Raw genomic sequence first — 18,572 nt, 5'->3', positions numbered from 1 at the left:
ACCTGTTGACAAAGAGGATGGTCTGTTGCGGAGTCTGAAAAATTGCCTCATAGACAGCTTTGCGTCTAGCATACCAAATTGTCCAAAGAGTCACTGCCATTCTCGTGAAACTTGCATGATCTAGGAAGAAGAGAAGGAAATGAGGTACCCGGCTTGATCCATTTTGGGCCGGATTGCATGAAAGCCTTTTGCTTTATCTAAATAGCCCAACAGTCCAGCCCATTCTGAGTAACCATCGCCACTGTCGCCGCCGGTCGACACCTCGTCCCTTTCCCTTCTCCACCCCCGGGCGAGCTCACCGGCAGTTCACCGCCCCGCCGCCTCCTCCCCTTCCGTCCCGGCGCTTCCGCCTCCAACAATGTGCGCAGCCAGGCGTCTCGCAGCGGCGCTCCCTCGACTGCGAGCACAGCACCGCGCCTCCTCCTCCGCCGCCTCCCCACCCGCTCCCACCCCTTCCGCCGCCTCCGTCCTCGACGACCTCCTCTCCGCGCCCACCCCTTCCGCCTCCGCCCTCTCCCTCCTCCGCGACACGCCCTCCCTCTCCGCCGAGCTCTACTCCACCCTCGCCGCGCCCTCCCACGCCCTCACCCCCGCCTCCCTCGCGCTCCTCCTCTCCCTTCCCTCATGCCACCGCCTCCCGCCCCCCTCCGCGCCCATCCTCTCCGCCCTCTTATCCAAGATCCTCGCGCGTCGTCCCTCCTCTCCCGTCCAAGCCGCCGGCTTCCTCTGTGCCTCCCTCGCCGCTGGCGCCCCGCCGCCAGAGACTTCTGTTTTCAACAAGCTCCTAGCCCCGCTCGCTCGCGCCGGAGACCTCCCGAGAATGACCCAGCTCTTCTCCTCCATGCGGGCCGCCACTGTCAGGCCTGACGCCGTCACCTACGGCATACTCGTCAATGGCCTCTGCAAATCTGGCCGCGTGGGGGACGCCCTCAGGATGCTCGATGGAATGTCTGGTTCAGACTCGGACGTTCGCCCGGATGTTGTCACGGTGAACACAGTCGTGAACGGTTTGTGCAAGAGTGGGAGGGTCCAAGAGGCTGTGACATTTGTGGAGGAGCGGATGAGGAGTGTGCATGGACATGCACCCGACACATTTTCTTACAACTGCTTGGCCGATGCATTTTGCCGTGTGGGGAATGTTGCCATGGCGTGTGAGGTGATTGGGAGGATGGAGAGGGAGGGCCTGTCACCGGATGTCTTCACTCTGAACATGATTGTGGTCGCCTTGTGCCGGGTAGGGAGGGTTTGGGCTGCGCTGGAGTTCTTCAGGGAGAAAAGAACAATTTGGCCTGAAGCCAGGGGCAACGCTGTGACCTACAGCACTCTGGTTCAGGCTTTGCTCAGCACTAAAAATGTGGATGTGGCCATGGAGTTGTTCCATGAGATGAAAGAAGTATGGCAACCACCAAAGAAAACCATGTATTTCATCATGACGTTGGGATTGGCACAAGCAGGGCGGTTGCAGGATGCTTGCTCCATGGCGTCATCGATGAAGAAGGCAGGCTTTCAGCTGGATGCAAAAGCATACAATATTTTGATTGGTGGGTTTTGTAGGGAGAACAGACTGTGTGAGGCTCATGAGTGGCTTGGGAAGATGAAGGAAGCTGGTCTCCGGCCAGATGTGTACACCTACACTACCTTGTTGTCTGGTTCGTGCAAAGCAGGAGATTTCTTGGCTGTGGATGAATTGATGGGGAAAATGATCGATGATGGTTGCCGGCCTTCTGTGGTCACCTTTGGTACACTTATACATGGATATTGCAAAGCTGGTAAAATAGATGAGGCGTTGCACATTTTCCGGTCTATGGATGAATCTGGTGTTCAGCCCAACACTGTGATATACAATATTCTGATCGACTTTCTCTGCAAGAGCAGAAATGTTAGTTTAGCAATTAAACTGTTTGATTGGATGAGCGAGAAGCATGTGCCCGCAGACGTAACAACCTTCAATGCATTGCTGAAGGGACTTCGCGATAAGAATATGCCGGAGAAGGCCTTTGAACTGATGGACAGGATGAGGGAAGAGAGGTGCACCCCTGATTCCTTGACCATTGAAGTTCTCCTTGAATGGCTGCCTGGCATTGGTGAAACAAATAGATTAAATAATTTTATGCAGCAAGTGGGGTGTACGGCACCGAAAAGGACAACTACATAAGAATATGCTAGTTGGCACAATGAAGTAGTCTTTCTCAAATTATGCAGGCATGAATTTTGCTTCAGCTTAATCAGCAGTTACAATACCTAGGTGGAATTTGTGATGGGAAGGTCAGAGCTGATGAGAATTGTCTGCACTCTGCAATCTCAGTCGTGGCTTACGGTGACAACTGGTTATGTTTTTCAGTCATTACTAGTCATGACACTGTTGGTTGGGTACTCATCAGTTCCTTTTTCTGATGTTTGCATCCATGAGCGCCATTATTGAGGAGTGCAGAAAGCAGTTATATCAGTTCTCAGCTGGTCAGTGGATAGTAGTGTAACAGGCAGCAACACATTCTTGACATGCGGCCGTCTACATCAAATGAGGCTCTTATTCTTCATCAGATAATTATTGCTGAAGAGACTTCGTATAGAATATGCCTGAAAAGGCCTTTGAATCGATGGATCGTATGATGGAAGAGAGGTGCACTCCAGATTACGTGGCCATTGATATTCTTATGGAATGGCTGACTGTCATTGCTGAAACAGAAAGATGAAAGGATTTTATGCAGCAATGGGACAATGTGGCACCCAAGAGGATAAATTGATAAGAATATGCTTAGTCGACACCAAGAGTTTTGCTCAAAGGAGGGAGCCATGAGTTTTGCTTCAGATTAATCAAGAATAGCAATACGAAGGTGTAATTTGTGATGGAAAGAGCCGTGTTGGATAGAAAACCAACTCCTGAAGCCTGGCTGACCTAATATAATGGCTGCCCCTGTGATCAGAATTGTCTGCACCCTGCAATCATAAACAGCCAGCAGTACGTTCAGTTATAGGCCATACTGAATTCTGTAGGGTCTCATTCATCACATATGTGATTTGTGACAGCTGACCAAGTTTTTATGTGCTAATCAGGGCACTGTTGGTCGGGGGCTCATCGGTTCCTTTCTCTGGTGTTTGCCGGCACCTGCATTATAACTGAAGAATGCAGAAAGTCGATACATTGCACATTTACAACCTAATCACTTCAGCGCTCAACTGCTTAGAAGATGGTAGGGGGGCATACAGCAGCAGATGGTTGTCATGCAACCATCTATATGTATATATATCAAGTGATCCCCTTGTTCTTCAGCAGATAAAGGTGATAGTTGCACTTGGGAAAGATAAAAAACGTGGGCGTGTTAAGGGTGAGATTCTGTAAAGAGGAAAGCCTCTTTGCATTGGCTATATTACCATATTTTATTTATTATGATTGAAGAGATTATCTGCAACATGACTTATTCTATGTGTACGTACTATAATTGAGTTCTAATGGTAAAAACATGTATGCGCAGATTTCTTGATGATTGTATAAATCTTAATTTGAAGAATCTAAGTGCGTACTATGTTTGGAATTATTAAGAATTGCATATTCACCATTTTACAGGACAACTTATCTTGGAACACTGCAGTTAATCAGCTTAATTTTATATGTGATGGTACTCATGACAGAGCATCAAACCCATGACAGTTAGTTTACCTCATTTTCACTGTGCAAGAAATTGTATGCCTATTAAATCTGTCTCATGGTGGAGGAGGGACTGTCTAGTTGTTGCAGCACCATATGTATGGTTATGTGGTAAGACGATCCATATTTCACATCCTCATCTTTCCAGCAATAATTTGCCTGTTAGTTCAGTGATTGTGGCTTTGCATGTGAAATCTTAGAAATTCGACCAAGCTCTAAATTTTCAGTTTGTTGCGAGTATGTTCACGTAATAAATAGCATCAGGAAGTTGTGTCTCGCATCTGCTGCATATGGCTAATAATTAGTCCCTCAGTTAAGAAATATAAGAGCTCTTATGTTTGTTTACAGAGGGAGTACCACATTGCCGAGACAAAAAGAAATGTTGCCAGTCCAAAATGGTACTGTAGTTAAAAACATCCTAACTTTGACGCCTTGCAGGGTTCAGTTGGAAAAGTTGATGCTTTTTTCACCATACCTTATCCTTGTACCATTCTTGATTGTCAATTTCGTATGTTCTTGGGACTTGCAATCAATCTTTGCTGAAAACAGAGGGAGAGATGGATACAGCTGCGATGCTGATGGCTCGACAATCATTAAATTGCACCCCCCAGGAGGTGCACTGCGCCGTGCTGCATCATCATGATAAAGAGGTAACTGAATTCCTGTTCACCTGGTCAGTTCTGATTTTGCTGACAAATGCACGTAACAGAGATAGACTTGTTTAACATGATGGTTCATACTTGAGTTCCTAATCACACTACCAAACCTGACATGCAACTGCTACCCAGGGCTTGTCAACAACATTATTACGACTCACGCTCCTACTAATGCTAGGCTCACTTTTAAGGCATTTGAAGTAGCAAGTGCCGTACAAACATGAAACTGAAACTGAAGTAGGCTATCAAGAGAAGTGATCCATTCGTGTTAGTTTTTTAAACCTCCAAGCATGACTTTTTCCAGAGCTGTGTTCTAGTACTGTCTAACCATGTACTTATGGTACAGGTTAACAGACTTTTGTAAACCTTAACAAAGACCCACATGGATACCTCACTTAAACAAACATTATGTTTACTATCTAAACGTCTTAATAACCTTACGCCCGTCAAAATGCATATTTGCCTCAGAAATATGTGAATGCATCTGCTGGTAACACTAGCTTTATAGTTACATAGCTATGCTGTATTCGGTGATACGATATTTGCACATAAGATGCAGGAAATTTAGGTTGGTGAAGGGCGGTAGATCGCATAAAAGGGAGAGAGTTAATTAGCTTCACTGAAAGTGGCTGCAGATAGGGCGCATTCAGACAGGAAGAGAGGTTCAGGCGCAGATTGAAGAGGAGCAGAGGCTGCCGGTGGCACGCTCTTTGTCAGTTGTTGACAGCCATGTATGCTGACTTGCTCGTGTGTATTGTTTCCTCTATCTACTACCGGAAGTCATGAGGAAGTCAATAGAAGCCATGTTTTTCGAACCGGCCAGCAGAAACAGAGTTGGCAAGTCCAGGGCTAGTCTAGTTTTGGTAAATCTGCTGTTTCAGTCGGTGGTAAATAAAAGTCGTTTTCACGCCTTGTAAATACTACTCCCTCCGTAAACTAATATAAGGGCATTTAGATCACTGAAATAGTGATCTAGTTTACAGAGGGAGTAAGTAGTAATGGGTGCATATTATAGAACAACACAAGGAAATCGACTTTGGTTCATCTGATCCGCTTACTGGCTTATCACAGTGTAATTTTTCCCCATTACCTCCAAACCTGTACTATTCATATGCTATTGCTTAAGACTAGCTACAATGGGTAGTAACATAGACTAGTAACATGCCATGTTACTAGTCTATGTTACTACCTCTATAGTGGGGAGTAGCATATGTGTGGTAACATGGAGCATTTCATTTATTAGGCTATAGACACATCTTGCCTTGATATGTGTGATGTTACTCGTACTAGTAGTAACTAGCTATGTTACCACTATCATCTTTTTCTTCATTTATTACATGCCACATCATCTATTTAACCTAGATATGTGTGATGTTACTATCTATGTTACTCCCACTGTGGGTAGTCTAAATAAATACGGGAGCCGCGTTAAGCGGGCGACTAGTACTGAGTCGTGGCTTTGATGAAGAATTCAACCAGTAGTAGGCTAGTAGCAAGCAAGAAAAATTAGTACTCCCTCCGTTACTTTTTACTCATCATATAAGATTTGGTCAAAGTCAAACTGCATAAAATTTGACCAAATTTATATACAAAAATATGAACATCTACAATACTAAAAGTATATAGTATGAAAATACGTTTCGTGGTGCATCTGATAATATTGATTTCATATTGTGAATGTTCATATTTTTTAATATAAAGTTAGTCAAACTCTACAAAGCTTGACTTTGACCAAACCTTATATGCGGACTAAAAAGAAACGACGGGAGTAGTATTACTGAGGCAAATTTGACAATTTTGACCTCGGGACGAAATCATTTCACAGAATGAACTGGGTGCGAAACTATTTCACTCCCCTGACCTTTTTGTCTAGCGCCCGCCACGTCGGCGCCACACCCTACTGTGCAGCGCCTTGCGCGGCGGCGTTGCACTCTTGTCCACCGTGGCAGCCCCTGGGCCCGCACCCAGCAGTGCAACGCCGGCGTGCTAGGCGCCACACATGTAATGTGCAGCGCCTAGCGGCTAGGCGCCACACATGTAATGTGCAGCGCCTAGCGGCTAGGCGCTGCACTGTGGCTTATCCAGCCACTTGGCTGGGCCCCCCTCCCCCACCCCCCCACCACACACTCTCTCACTCTCTCCCCGAGCTTTGCCCCCTCTCCCACTCTCTCCCCCTCTCAAATCTTCTTCCAAATCTTGCAAATTTGAAGAATTTGTCCGTGGATTTCGAAGTCAAACCCTCCCTCAAGGTAATAATCTCCGATCCCCTTGTTTTGATCCAAGTAAAGTTCTCCCATTGCTCATTTGTTGCTAGTTTGGGGAAACCCTAGTTTTGTTTGGATCTAGAGATTTGCATGGAGATGTGAGATGTTTGTTAGCCAATTTCTATGATTAGGCTTTGTTAGTATGCTAGGGTTATTCTTATGGGTGTTCTTATGTTGGTGCTAGGGTTAGGTTTAGGGCTAGGGTTATGGTTAGGGTTATGGTTATGGTTAGGGTTATGGTTAGGGTTAGGGTTGTTGTTTCATATATATATTAGGGTTTGTATTCCGTGTTAATCCATGGATTAGTACTCATGGAAGCAATGTTACCTTGTGTTCTTTGAATGCTTATAGGGATGGGAAGAACATGTGTGTTTGTTCATCATGGGGACAAAGACGCCTTTTTGAAAGGCAATAAAGAACCGGACCCGGATGAGCTTGACATGGTGTTTGATAGTAGTCCTAGCTATGCGGAGCTCTTGCAACAAGTTAGGAAAGATTTGAATTGGATGGACCCTAGTGATATCATTGAGTTGGAGGGAAGGCATAATGTTGGTTTTGGAATGCACATCCGTTGGAAGACAATGCGTGTCAACTCGGAGCAACGTTGGGTTGCATACAAGGAGACGGTGGCCGAATCACTAGACAAGGCTCTTGAGTTATTTGCAACGAAGAAGGTTGATTCAAGTTTGCATTTGGACTTGAACCGGAACCCCTCCCCTTTGGTTGCTAGTAGCCCCCCACCCTTGAAGCGAGATGAAATTGTTGAACCTCTTTTGACCCAAGAAGTGAGGCCAACATTGAGCCCGTATACAAACAACCAAGATGAATCTTTGCAAGAGGACAATGATGAGTATGCGGACGATGACAATGAAGTTGATCTCCATGACAACAATGTGGGTGATCTCGACAAATATCATTTGCAAGAGACAATGGACCATTCCATCCCTTTTTCCCGTGCATATGCATCGGACTCGGATGACGATGGTCCCGATGAACAAGTTGATGCGGAGGGGTTCACGGTGAAGGAGGCCGAAGCTTTCGAGAAGGTATTTGGTCGGGATCATCGGACTACATTGTTCAAGGATGTTAGTCTCGCGGATGAAGCCGTGGTAGATGGTGACCAATGTGTACCTCTTGGGGTTAGGCCAAGCTCTCACCGTGATTTGGTAGACGACAAGAACCGGATTGCTAAAGGTTCTAAGTTCGACAGCTTGTTGGATTTGAAGATGTGGCTCGACAACTACTCGGTTACGCATTATCGTCCACACAAGGTGGTGAACTCGGACGTCAATGTGCGCTACACGGTTGCATGTGCATGTGAAGATGAAAAGGAGGTCCAACTTGGACTTACAAGAGGCCGTGGTGGTGGTAGAGCTCGTGGAAAGGAGGTCCAACAAGGAATGGCAAGACGCCGTGGCGGTTGTCCGTGGATTGTGCGTGCAAGACCATGGAAAGAAGGTCCAACTTGGCATGTAGTGAGTTGTGTGCCAACTCACATGTGCCAAGGCAAAAGGGTGGATGGCAAGATTGTGTCCGAAGGCCACAAACAACTCACGTCCGAGTTCATCGCTTACAGGCTCTCCAACTCAATATCCACACTTCCAACAATGAGCGTCCAACATGTCATTGACCTTGTGAAAGCCATCTTTCATTACAAGGTGAAATACGGCAAGGCATGAAAGGCGAAGCAAGCCGCATTTAAGATGTTGTATGGTACATGGGAGGAAGCATACAACCGAATCCCTAGGTTGTTGTTAGCCATGGCCGCGACAAACCCGGGCATGGTTCATGTGGCCGAGCCTCATGGGCACCAAACAACGGTTCATGAAGGAAGGAAAGTCAGAGTATTTGGCCGTGCTTTTTGGGCGTTCGAGCAATGTGTGAGGGCTTTCGAACATTGTAGGCCGGTCATCGCAATTGATGGCACGTTCTTGACCGGACAATACAAGGGCACCTTGTTGGTTGCGATAGCAAGTGATGCCAATAACCGGGTGTTGCCATTGGCATTTGCTTTGGTTGAGGTGGAAAACAATGACAACTGGGAGTGGTTTCTGCATCTTTTGAGGACGAAGGTGTTACCCGCTCAAAGGGAAATTTGTGTCATATCGGATCGGAATCAAGGAATTCTTAACGCCGTGGAGATTGACATTCCCGGGCATGCTCCGTTGCACCATCGATGGTGCATGAGGCACTTTTGTTCGAACTTCTATAGGGCATGTGGCCTTAAGGAGTTGGCCGATGATCTTCAAGATTGTTGTCTCGCTTTCTCCGATAAGCGCTTCGCCACTTTGTACAACAAATTGCTCGCACACAAAAAACTTGATCCCGGGGGTCAAGAATTTCTCAATAGGCACATTCAATACCGGAACAAGTGGGCACGTGCTTTTGATGAAGATGGCCGGAGATACGGTCAAATGACAAGCAATATGGCCGAATGCTTCAATAGGGTGCTCAAAGGTGCACGTGGATTACCCGTGACGGCAATAGTTCAATACACATTTGACAAGATGAATGCGTACTTTGTAAAGTACTCGATGGAAACCGATGCACAGATAGCGGGTGAGAACCCACGGAAGTACAAGTACAAGTTCCCACCCAAAGTTGATGAATGGTTGGTATTTCAATCACGGAAGGCGGACTCAGAAGAAGCTATATTATATGACAACGAAGAGTGGAAGTACGAAGTGAAAGAGCCAGGAGGAACCACAAACGATGGCCGGCAACATGGAGGTCGGGCTTTCAAGGTGTCGTTAACACAATGTGATTGCACTTGCGGGAGGCCATTGTTGCTTCATCTCCCATGCTCACATTTGTATGCCGCCGGTCGCGTTAGGAATGTGGACATCAATCACCCACGCACCGTGAGGGAGTCGGAGTTCTCAATCATGACGGTCAAGAAAACATGGGCTCCCCGCTTTCACCCATACTTTGACCAATCACAATGGCCGGAGTATCATGGAGTTCAACTATGGCCGGATCCGGAGTTGAAGGTTGTTAAACGGGGTAGACGTAAGACAAAGCGTCTTAGAGGCGACATGGACGGATGGGGCCATGGTGGGCGCCGCGAAGCGGGCAACGACCAATTCCAAGAGCCTCGTGAGAGCTCCCGTTGTGGGGAGTGCAAAGGTCATGGCCACAACAAAAGAAAATGTACGAAACCAAGGAAAAGGTCCAAGAAAAATGATGCAAGCACAAGCCAACAAGGAGCTACACAAGGGAGCCAACCAAGTGGTAGCCAACCTAGTGGTAGCCAACCTAGTGGTAGCCAACAAGTGCCAAGCCAACCAAGTGGTAGCCAACTTAGTGGTAGCCAACAAGTGCCAAGGCAACCAAGTGGTAGCCAACAAGTGCCTAGCCAACCAAGTGTTAGCCAAAGAGGATCTAGGCAACAAAGAGGTCGGCAACTTGGACTTACAAGAGGCCGTGGTGGTGGTAGAGGTGGTGGTGGTGGTCTAGGCCGTGGTGGTGGCAGAGCTCGACGTGGTGGTAATGGCCGTGGTGATGGTCTCGGCTTTGGTGATGGTCTTGGCCTTGGTGGTGGACTTGGCCATGGTGATGGACAAGCGCAAGTTCGTTATAGAGGAATGTTTGGATACCTAGATGGACCGTTTCCGTATGTTCCTCACTAACTATAATGTATCATATGTTCTTGTTTTTTCATATGTTCTTCTTTTTCATATGTGCTTCCATTTGTTCTTATTGTCCTTACTAACCATTATGTTTCACTCATTGTAGGTATGGCGGCTTCCCAACCCAACAAACCAACAATGAAGGAGGATGGCGAAGATGAGACGGCGGGATGGTGGGAGAAGGCTGCGAAGAAGCTTAGAGAGGAGGATGCAGCCAAGCTAAAGAAGAAGAAGGAAGAGGAGCTAGAGAAGGAGAGGAAGCGAAAACAGACTGCGGCAAATGCGATGCGCGCTAGGGAGCAAGCGTTGATGAGGAAAGTTGAGGAGGCACAGAAGAAGCGTCAACAGGATTTTGAAGAAAGAACCATGAAGCTTTGGGAAATTGCAGCTGAAAAAGAAGAGAGGGAGAAGCAGATATTCATGGAGAGGGTGGTTAAGTAGGCTCACCTCATAAGAAAAAGGGAGGAGGAAGAGGAAGAAGAGAGGAAGAAGAAGAAGGGAAAGGGGCCTTGCTCTACGCAATAGAGCTATTTCATCCTCTTCGATTTGGTTGTGAACTACTATGTCTCCTCTTCGATTTGGTTGTGAACTACTATGTGCCGTGAACTACTATGTCTCCTCCTCGATTTGGTTGTAAGAACTACTGTGTGCGGTGAACTACTATGTCTCCTCCTCGATTTGGTTGTAAGAACTACTATGTGTCGTGAAGTACTATGTGTTATGAACAACTATGTGTCGTGAAGTACTTCGTGCATATGTTCTTTTCACAGTTGTTTGCTTGCTACGTATCAATCCTACTTCACATCTGGGCGCTGCAATCTACAGTTGTTACTTACTATGTTTGCATATGCTAAAAATTCACTAAGTCAAAGTGCAACGCCTAGCATCTGGGCGCTGCAATCTACCGTGTGGCGCCTAGCTGCTGTGGCTCTCTGGATAGCTAAAAAATTCACTAAGTCCAAGTCCAAGTGCCTCAAACTGTAGGCCTACCTTGTGTTGTGTTTGCATAGCTACAGACCTGTGCAGCGCCTAGCTCGGAGGCGCCACACTGTACAGTGGGTTCTTCCAGAATCTCCTCAGCATACGCCGGCTGGCATACCTCCACGCGGGTACTTGCAAGAAACCATGTGAGATAGTTGTTGAACGCGATCGGGCAGTGCTCACGAAGCTGGGCTCGTTTTCCAGCCCTTGCTTGCTCCACACTAAGAGCGAACTGCACGACATACTTCCTGTGATGCTTGGCCCAATCCTTGATCTTCCGCTGCTTTTTCCTATCCAACCTGCAAGTTAGAAACAGAATATTAGCATCATCGAAACCGTCGACAAGCTGCTAAGTGCTCAAGGTTAATTATATCTTACGCGTGTAGCAACTTGTCCGTGTCCTCCCACTCCGGCGGGTGTGGCTGGAACAAACCAAACTGGCGGAACACCCGACGTGGCAGGTGAAGCTCAACCGCCCAGTTGCATATCAGTGGGCACCGCATATGCCAGAGATCCCTATCCCTAGTGCACATCGGATTCAGCCTGAACTCCATAGGGTTACCAAAACTCTCTCCTTTTCCATACGGCTCCTATTCCACCTGCAAAATGGGATTGAATGCAAAATTGATATCGAGTTACAATACAAGCATGATAATCACTTATGCAATGTCGGTTCACCTGCTCAGGCGTGATCGCGTCCAGCTCGCTCTTGTACAACTTGTACATTACCGAGGGATCATCTGTCGTCTCATTTAACACATCCCACTTGTAAGCCCAAGTGGGGAGCCGTAGTGGGTCGTCTTTGTCGTCCCAATCCTCGTACTTCACGGTCTTCGGTCGTCCAACCGGCAAACGCTCCCAGCTCCATATGGAAAGTGCGAGCAGACAACCACCAATACCTCCAGTGTGTCTACAACAGGCTTCGTCCAACTGCACATAACAGAAAACATGGTCAAATTTGCTGCAAGAGCGCATTGATAATGTATCAATGAAGTGAAAAGGAAACAACTTCATACCTGTCGATACAAGTAAGCCAGTGTCGCCGAACCCCAACTCCATTTGCTATCGAAGACGGTCAACGCCTTCAGCCACATCCATGGAGCATTCTTGCCTGTGCCATCAGCAAACATAGTCCTGGATATCACGTACCACATGTAGACACGAGCATATGTCTTCACCATGTCCTCATTAGCATCCTCAGGGCAATGACAGAAGTTCGATGATATCCACGTGAAAGTAGCGCCCGCTGCGACTCTTTCCTTCATCTTATCTTCTGCTTCTGGTTCCCGAGGCTCCGGAGGAACTATACCGATAAGGGCAAACATCTGCGCGCGCCACCCATCAGAATCGGTGTTCATACATAAAGGATTGCCATCGATAGGAAGACCGGTGATCATAGCAATATCCTGCAGCGTCACGGTCATCTCTCCGGTCCGAAGATGGAAAGTGTGTGTCTCCGGCCTCCAATGATCAATAAGCGCGGTGAGTGCTGCAGCATTGTTGGGTGGCGTCGACCGGCGGACCAACTGAATGAATGGGAGAAGTCCTGCCTCCCTTACATACAGTGTGTACCGCTCATCATAACGCATCCCTCCAAGGCTGATCCCGTGAGACCGAAGCTTCAGAGGTGCAAGCTCCTACAAACAAACAAATCATAACATTACATATGGGCATTTGTGTTTGAAAAAAAAATACGAAATTCATAACACCGGCCACTTTCAGTATTACCCGCTGCTCCACCGACATAGCGTACGACCGGTGTTGTTTGTCCCAATGATCATCGAGAAGCCAAACCATCCTAACAATTTCAACAAAGCATTCTTGTCAACACGATTATCTTTTCAATTCAAAAAAACTAAAGTCGGCCTACTACATGCAAGATTCAAAGCATATGTATCCAAAGCATTTTTCTCAATGCGAGTATAATTCAAAGCATATGTATCCAAAACTAAACTAGGCCTACTTCATACAAATAACTTTTCCATAGAAATAACATGTCAATCTATGTATCCAAACTACATAAATAACATGTCAACCTATCTATCCAAACCACATTCTAATCTAACAAGGGTTCCCCAAATCTAATATATGCAAGATTCAAACAAAAATTCCCCAAAACTAATACATGCAAGATTCAAACAAGGGTTCCCCAAATCTTCAAAATATCATATTTTCTATGGATAGAAAGAAGGGGATCGGAGGAGAGTACCTTCTACGATGGATTGGTGAAGAAATGCACGGACCAAATCGTCGGATCGGAAGGATTTGGGAGAGGGGATTGAGAGGGGGAGAGGAGAGGGCCGCCGCCGCGGCTTTTCTGGTTCTGTAACTGCTGGCAATGGGGTGGGTGGGGGAGGAGAGGGCCGCCGCGGCTGGATGTAAGTCACAGTGCAGCGCCCGAGGGCTAGGCGCTGCACATTACAGTGTGGCGCCTAGCCCGTAGGCGCTGCACTGCGGGATGCGGGGCCCAGTGCTGCCACGGTGGACAGAGGTGCAACGCCGCCGCGCTAGGCGCTGCACAGTAGGGTGTGGCGCCGGCGTGGCGGGCGCTACACAAAAGGGTCAGGGGTGTGAAATAGTTTTACTGGCAGTTCAGTCTGTGAATTAATTGTGTCAAGAGGTCAAAATTATCAAATTTGCCTATTACTGAGCATTTACCTGTTCCTTGTCATGCAGGGAGGTGACAAGGAACTGACAGTCGGAGGTGTGGCCTTCCTTCAAATCTGGGACCTGGTCTGACCAGCCGTAACAATGACAGAGTGCCGTCTCATCCAGGGCAATTGATTCCAGGTCGCTTGGTTGATCGCTACAGTCTATAGTGCTTTCTCCCAAGAAAATGCTTCAAGTTGCAGTAAGAATTCTACATCCCGCCAAGGCCAAGTTGGTTGAGGCCAACTTGTTCGTGCTCCTGCCTGCGACCTACTGCATCGGCAACGCCGAGTCAAGATGATCAGCGGAGCAGCACTCGCTCGGAGCGTTGAAATCCATGGCATGGCCGGCATATCACGCGCTTCCGAATATGAGTCTTACAAGTCACGATCTCCTCCCATGAACCGGTCGTAGGTTGCTCTCGTGTTGCCAACATGCAGGCATAACAATTCTTTATAGATAAGTATTTTTTAGCTCCATCTCATGCAGTACCAAGCTACTTCCTCCATCCCATAATATAAGAGCGTTTTTTATACTAGCCAAAAACACTCTTATACTATGAGACGGAGGGTGTAGAAAATAGTACTGCTACAAACATATGGTTATGCTAGCAGAACGTCACCAAAAGTTCTTGTGAATCTCGGCCACCTCAGCTTGCACATCATCACACCAAAATTTACATTTAGCATGGAAAATAAATTGCAGCGCTAGCACATTCTTAGCCTTAGCTTTGGCCTTTGGGGTCAAATATTGAGCCATGGTGGCGAAGACAAAAGTTTAGACCAGAGTCAGCTGGCAAACATGAATGCATATGATTTTTTAGCTACGGTACAGTAGCTAATGCCACTTACTACCAGATATCGTGTCGCCCTTGAACTCCGGCGCATTCCAAATAAGAAATACTACGTGGAGTTTCGCTCGTGCAAGCCATGTAGAGTGGTGACAGAGCGGCTTATCACACGTAAGACGCTGCGAAAAAGGCGACCCCGGCAACTAACTTTTTGCCAGGGTTTGAGCATTTTCTTGGAAGTTAGCTAGGTTTTTGACTTTGGACGAGCACGCCGCTCGTGAGGTCGATCGTGAAAACTCAGGCCAAGTTCGTAGTACAAGGACAGAGCTGCATGCATGCGTACGTGCTTGCTTGAAAATTCCATGCAATGCGACGCGCGCGCTCGCAGGGAAAGAAGGGAATTCCAGTGTTTTGACCGTAACAGTGGACCTGTACGTGTCACGGACGACCGGAGCACGCATAACCGATGGCGAAGCAAAGCTTTCCTGCCTAATTAAGTACGTCTCCATCGATCTCCATGGAGTTGCTCGAGTTAGACTAGTTAGCTAGACCCCAAATCTGCCTTGGCTCTCAAGGCGTTTTCCTGGTCAAACCCCATCTCCCCCCCCCCCCCCCCCCCTCTCTCGATAATAATAATAATAATAATTCTCATAGCTGGAGTGCTTCCGTTGCCCCTCTAGACGAGTGATTGAAATATGTACGTAGTATGGAGCTATACGCTTCATAAGGGTATTTTGAAATTTGGAATGAGAAAATTTAACAGAAATGAATCTTTTTAGGGATGCAAAAAAGAAAGATTTTGTTTTTTCTTAAGGAAATATGATACTCCTACATTGTCATCACTCGTCGGAACTCACGCTCGTGCTGGCGAGCTCGGTCCAACTAATCGGTCTGCCAGCTGACCGAAACGGCGCCCGGCCGCTGCGCGATCTCACCGGCACTTTGCCGTGGACATATATGGCGCTTGCTCTGGTCAACACGGCACGCTTCTGCCGTCGACCTTTTGTTCGCTCCTGCGAGGCGGCGCATGCAGTTTGTTAGAGCAACTCTAGCAGAACCCCGCATCCGTCCCCGACCCGCAAAATAACCATCAAAATATGGGTAGTGGCGAAAAAACCTGCCCGATCAGACCCCGCATTCTGCTCTGGCCCGCAAAAAAATTTGAGGGGCGCGGCAAAATCCCGACCCCAACCCGGGAATACGCGGGTTTCCCCCTCGCGGCTGCGGTGCCCTGCATCACAGAGAAGCAGTTGGCGGGAGGGACATTTCAGCCCGCGCGCCTTACCCCCTCCTTCCGCCGCCGACCGCGCTTGCTTCCGCCCGCCCGCCGCCGGCGATTCCGGCCAAATTTGCGGGCGGAATCGGTCCGCGGGGCCGCCCCACACCCTCCTGCGCCGAGACGCTGCACCGACCCCTCCGGATCCGGCGAGAAGAGCCGCCCTTGTCGCTGCCGCCGCCGGGGATCGACCACCGTCGGGCCTGCCTCCTCGTCGCCGCCCGGGATCACTCACCGCATCCGCCACCGGTTAGTGCATATTTTTGTTATTTTTGCGAGCAGTATAGTTAATTGACACGCTGGTACGCATGTAGATGGAGTTTGGAGTTGAGCCTGTGCGAGAAGTTCTTACTCTCCGATTCGTATGATTCGGACGACTCAGATGTTGAGACCATGCTTGCGAACTTTCGGCAGCAGACATTGGTCATGGCACTTGCCGTGAAGGAGCACGAAGACGAGAACCGGAAGAGGAGGCGAGGATCGACCGTCGGGTGTCTTTGCATTCCTCGGAATCGTCATCTTGGGAACGAGATGTTGATGCAAGACTACTTCGCGGAGAATCCTACATATCCACCGCACCTCTTCCGGAGAAGGTACCGAATGCGCCGATCCCTCTTTTCAAAATTGTACAAGCTTGCGAGGCAAATTGCCGGTATTTTACTCAAAGAAGAAATGCTGCGGGCTTAAAGGGATTTAGTGCATATCAAACAATCTCCGCGGCAATGCGGGTGATTGCATATGGTGTTCCGGTTGGCTATGCCGATGAGTACCTTCGCATTGGTGAAGATACTACAATTGAGTCTGTGCGTAGATTTGTAAAGGTGATCATCCGTGTCTTTGGTCCTGAGTATCTTCGGGCACCCAATGAAGATGACACAAAGAAATTGATGGCATCTAATGAGAGGAGAGGTTGGCCTGGCATGCTAGGTAGCATTGATTGTATGCATTGGACTTGGAAAAATTGCCCCAAGACATGGCAAGGAATGTATTGTGGCAAGTCTCGTGATGCAACAATTGTGCTAGAGGCCGCAGCATCCGTGGATTTATGGATTTGGCATTGCTTTTTTGGTATGCCAGGCACTCTCAATGATATCAATGTGTTGCAACGGTCTCATTTGTTTGCTAGGCTTGCTAGTGGTGATGCTCCTGCTTGCAACTACACTATCAATGGGCATGAATACACAAAGGGGTACTATCTTGCAGATGGTATATACCCTCCTTGGTGCACATTTGTCAAAAGTATCAAATAACCCAAAACTAAAAAACAATGTGAATTTGTAAGGGTGCAAGAGGCAGCCCGAAAAGACAATGAAAGAGTATTCGGTGTTTTGCAATCTAGGTTTGCCATTGTTCGTGATCCTGCTCGTTTTTGGTATCAGAAAACTTTGAAAAATATCATGACATGTTATCCTGCACAATATGATTCTTGAAGATGAGAGATGAATGAACTTGGAATTCTTCTACGACAATGTGGGTAGCCGTGTCAAACCAGCTAGAGACCCTAACCGCATTAGAGCTTTTCTTCAGACATATAAGGAGATTGAAAATGCAAACACACACTTTCAACTTCAGAAAGATCTCATTGAGCACCATTGGCAAAGGGCTGGACAGTGACTCATTTTTGTATTCATGACAAGTTTTGTATTGCATTATTTAAGTTTCCTACGGTGATTTGAATAATTATTTGTAATGTGGATGATTATTGTATTATGTTTGATTTGAATAATTTAGTTTTGCTTTTGATTGTTGTATTATATTGGATTTGATATTTGCGGGCCGATGAGATGCGGGATGCAGCGGCGCAGAGAGCAGACCCCACAAAATCGATCCGTAAAAAAGCATATTCCGTGAATATGCTTTTTTACGGGTCCGTTTGAGGGGTCTGCATCTGTGGCCGTGCACGCCGACCTACAAAGACCATTTTGCATGAACTGCAAATGTGTTGCGGACCGGCGGGATGCGGGATCTGCTAGTTGCTCTTACGGTACCGCGCGCCATGGCACACAAAAATTGTCCCATGCACGACATTACCTGGCCCTGGCCGTGAAGAAGGAGACGACGGATGCATGGTTCGTTTTGATGGAATTCTACGACGCCGTATCGACTGATCGATGGATCGCGCAATGATTTTTCAAACTCATTCGCGAGAGGTCAAAGAGAATGGAGCGCTTGTGTTGATTGCCTACTTCGGTTCCATGCTAGTGCGGCACCTGCTGTTCCAAAGTCTTTGAAAGCAGACCTAACAAGTACTAGGAGCAGTTGTGTATGAGGTTTGGCAGCATGGTAATGATCCAACTGGAATATTTTAATGGCAAGAGGCGTACATAATTGCCTTGTTAATGATGTAAATGCATCTGTTGATGACACTTCTATATAAGTAGTTATTAGAGCATCCATAACAGCCGCTCGACGCGCGGCGCGTTAAAAAAGCGTTTACAGCTTTGGAGAGGCGAGTTTTTGCGCGGCGAGGAGCGCTTGCTCCAGCGACCGCTGCAAATTATAGCGCGCGCGAGCCGCTCCAGCAGTCGGTGCAAAAAAAGCGCGCGCGATCTTAACACAAACAACATATGCACTCCAAACACAACCAAGAAGATCAAACACAAAGTAAATCAACAATAAATAGTTCAATTTTATTATTACAACTCAAACAAATAGTTTATCTTGCAATACAACAAATAATT

General features: G+C 47.4%; 1 protein-coding gene across 1 annotated transcript; it reads left to right on the top strand.

Annotated features, from left to right (window-relative positions):
- Nucleotides 1-249: 249 nt before the first annotated feature.
- On the top strand, nt 250-5,551 carry LOC123169290 (pentatricopeptide repeat-containing protein At3g61520, mitochondrial). Its single transcript, XM_044587130.1, has 2 exons — nt 250-3,326; nt 3,566-5,551. Exon 1 carries the CDS (start codon nt 359-361, stop codon nt 2,153-2,155), a length of 1,797 nt encoding a protein of 598 aa, XP_044443065.1. The 5' UTR covers nt 250-358; the 3' UTR covers nt 2,156-3,326; nt 3,566-5,551.
- Nucleotides 5,552-18,572: the final 13,021 nt, after the last annotated feature.

This window comes from Triticum aestivum, chromosome 7D (assembly GCF_018294505.1).
Source record: "Triticum aestivum cultivar Chinese Spring chromosome 7D, IWGSC CS RefSeq v2.1, whole genome shotgun sequence".
In the NCBI taxonomy this organism is placed as follows: domain Eukaryota; kingdom Viridiplantae; phylum Streptophyta; class Magnoliopsida; order Poales; family Poaceae; genus Triticum; species Triticum aestivum.
The sequence above is the reverse complement of the archived record's forward strand: the minus strand, read 5'-3'. Positions and strand labels throughout refer to the sequence as shown.

Excerpts from the sequence above, each read along its gene's own strand:
- LOC123169290 (XM_044587130.1), top strand. The coding sequence starts at position 359 with ATGTGCGCAGCCAGGCGTCTCGCAGCGGCGCTCCCTCGACTGCGAGCA.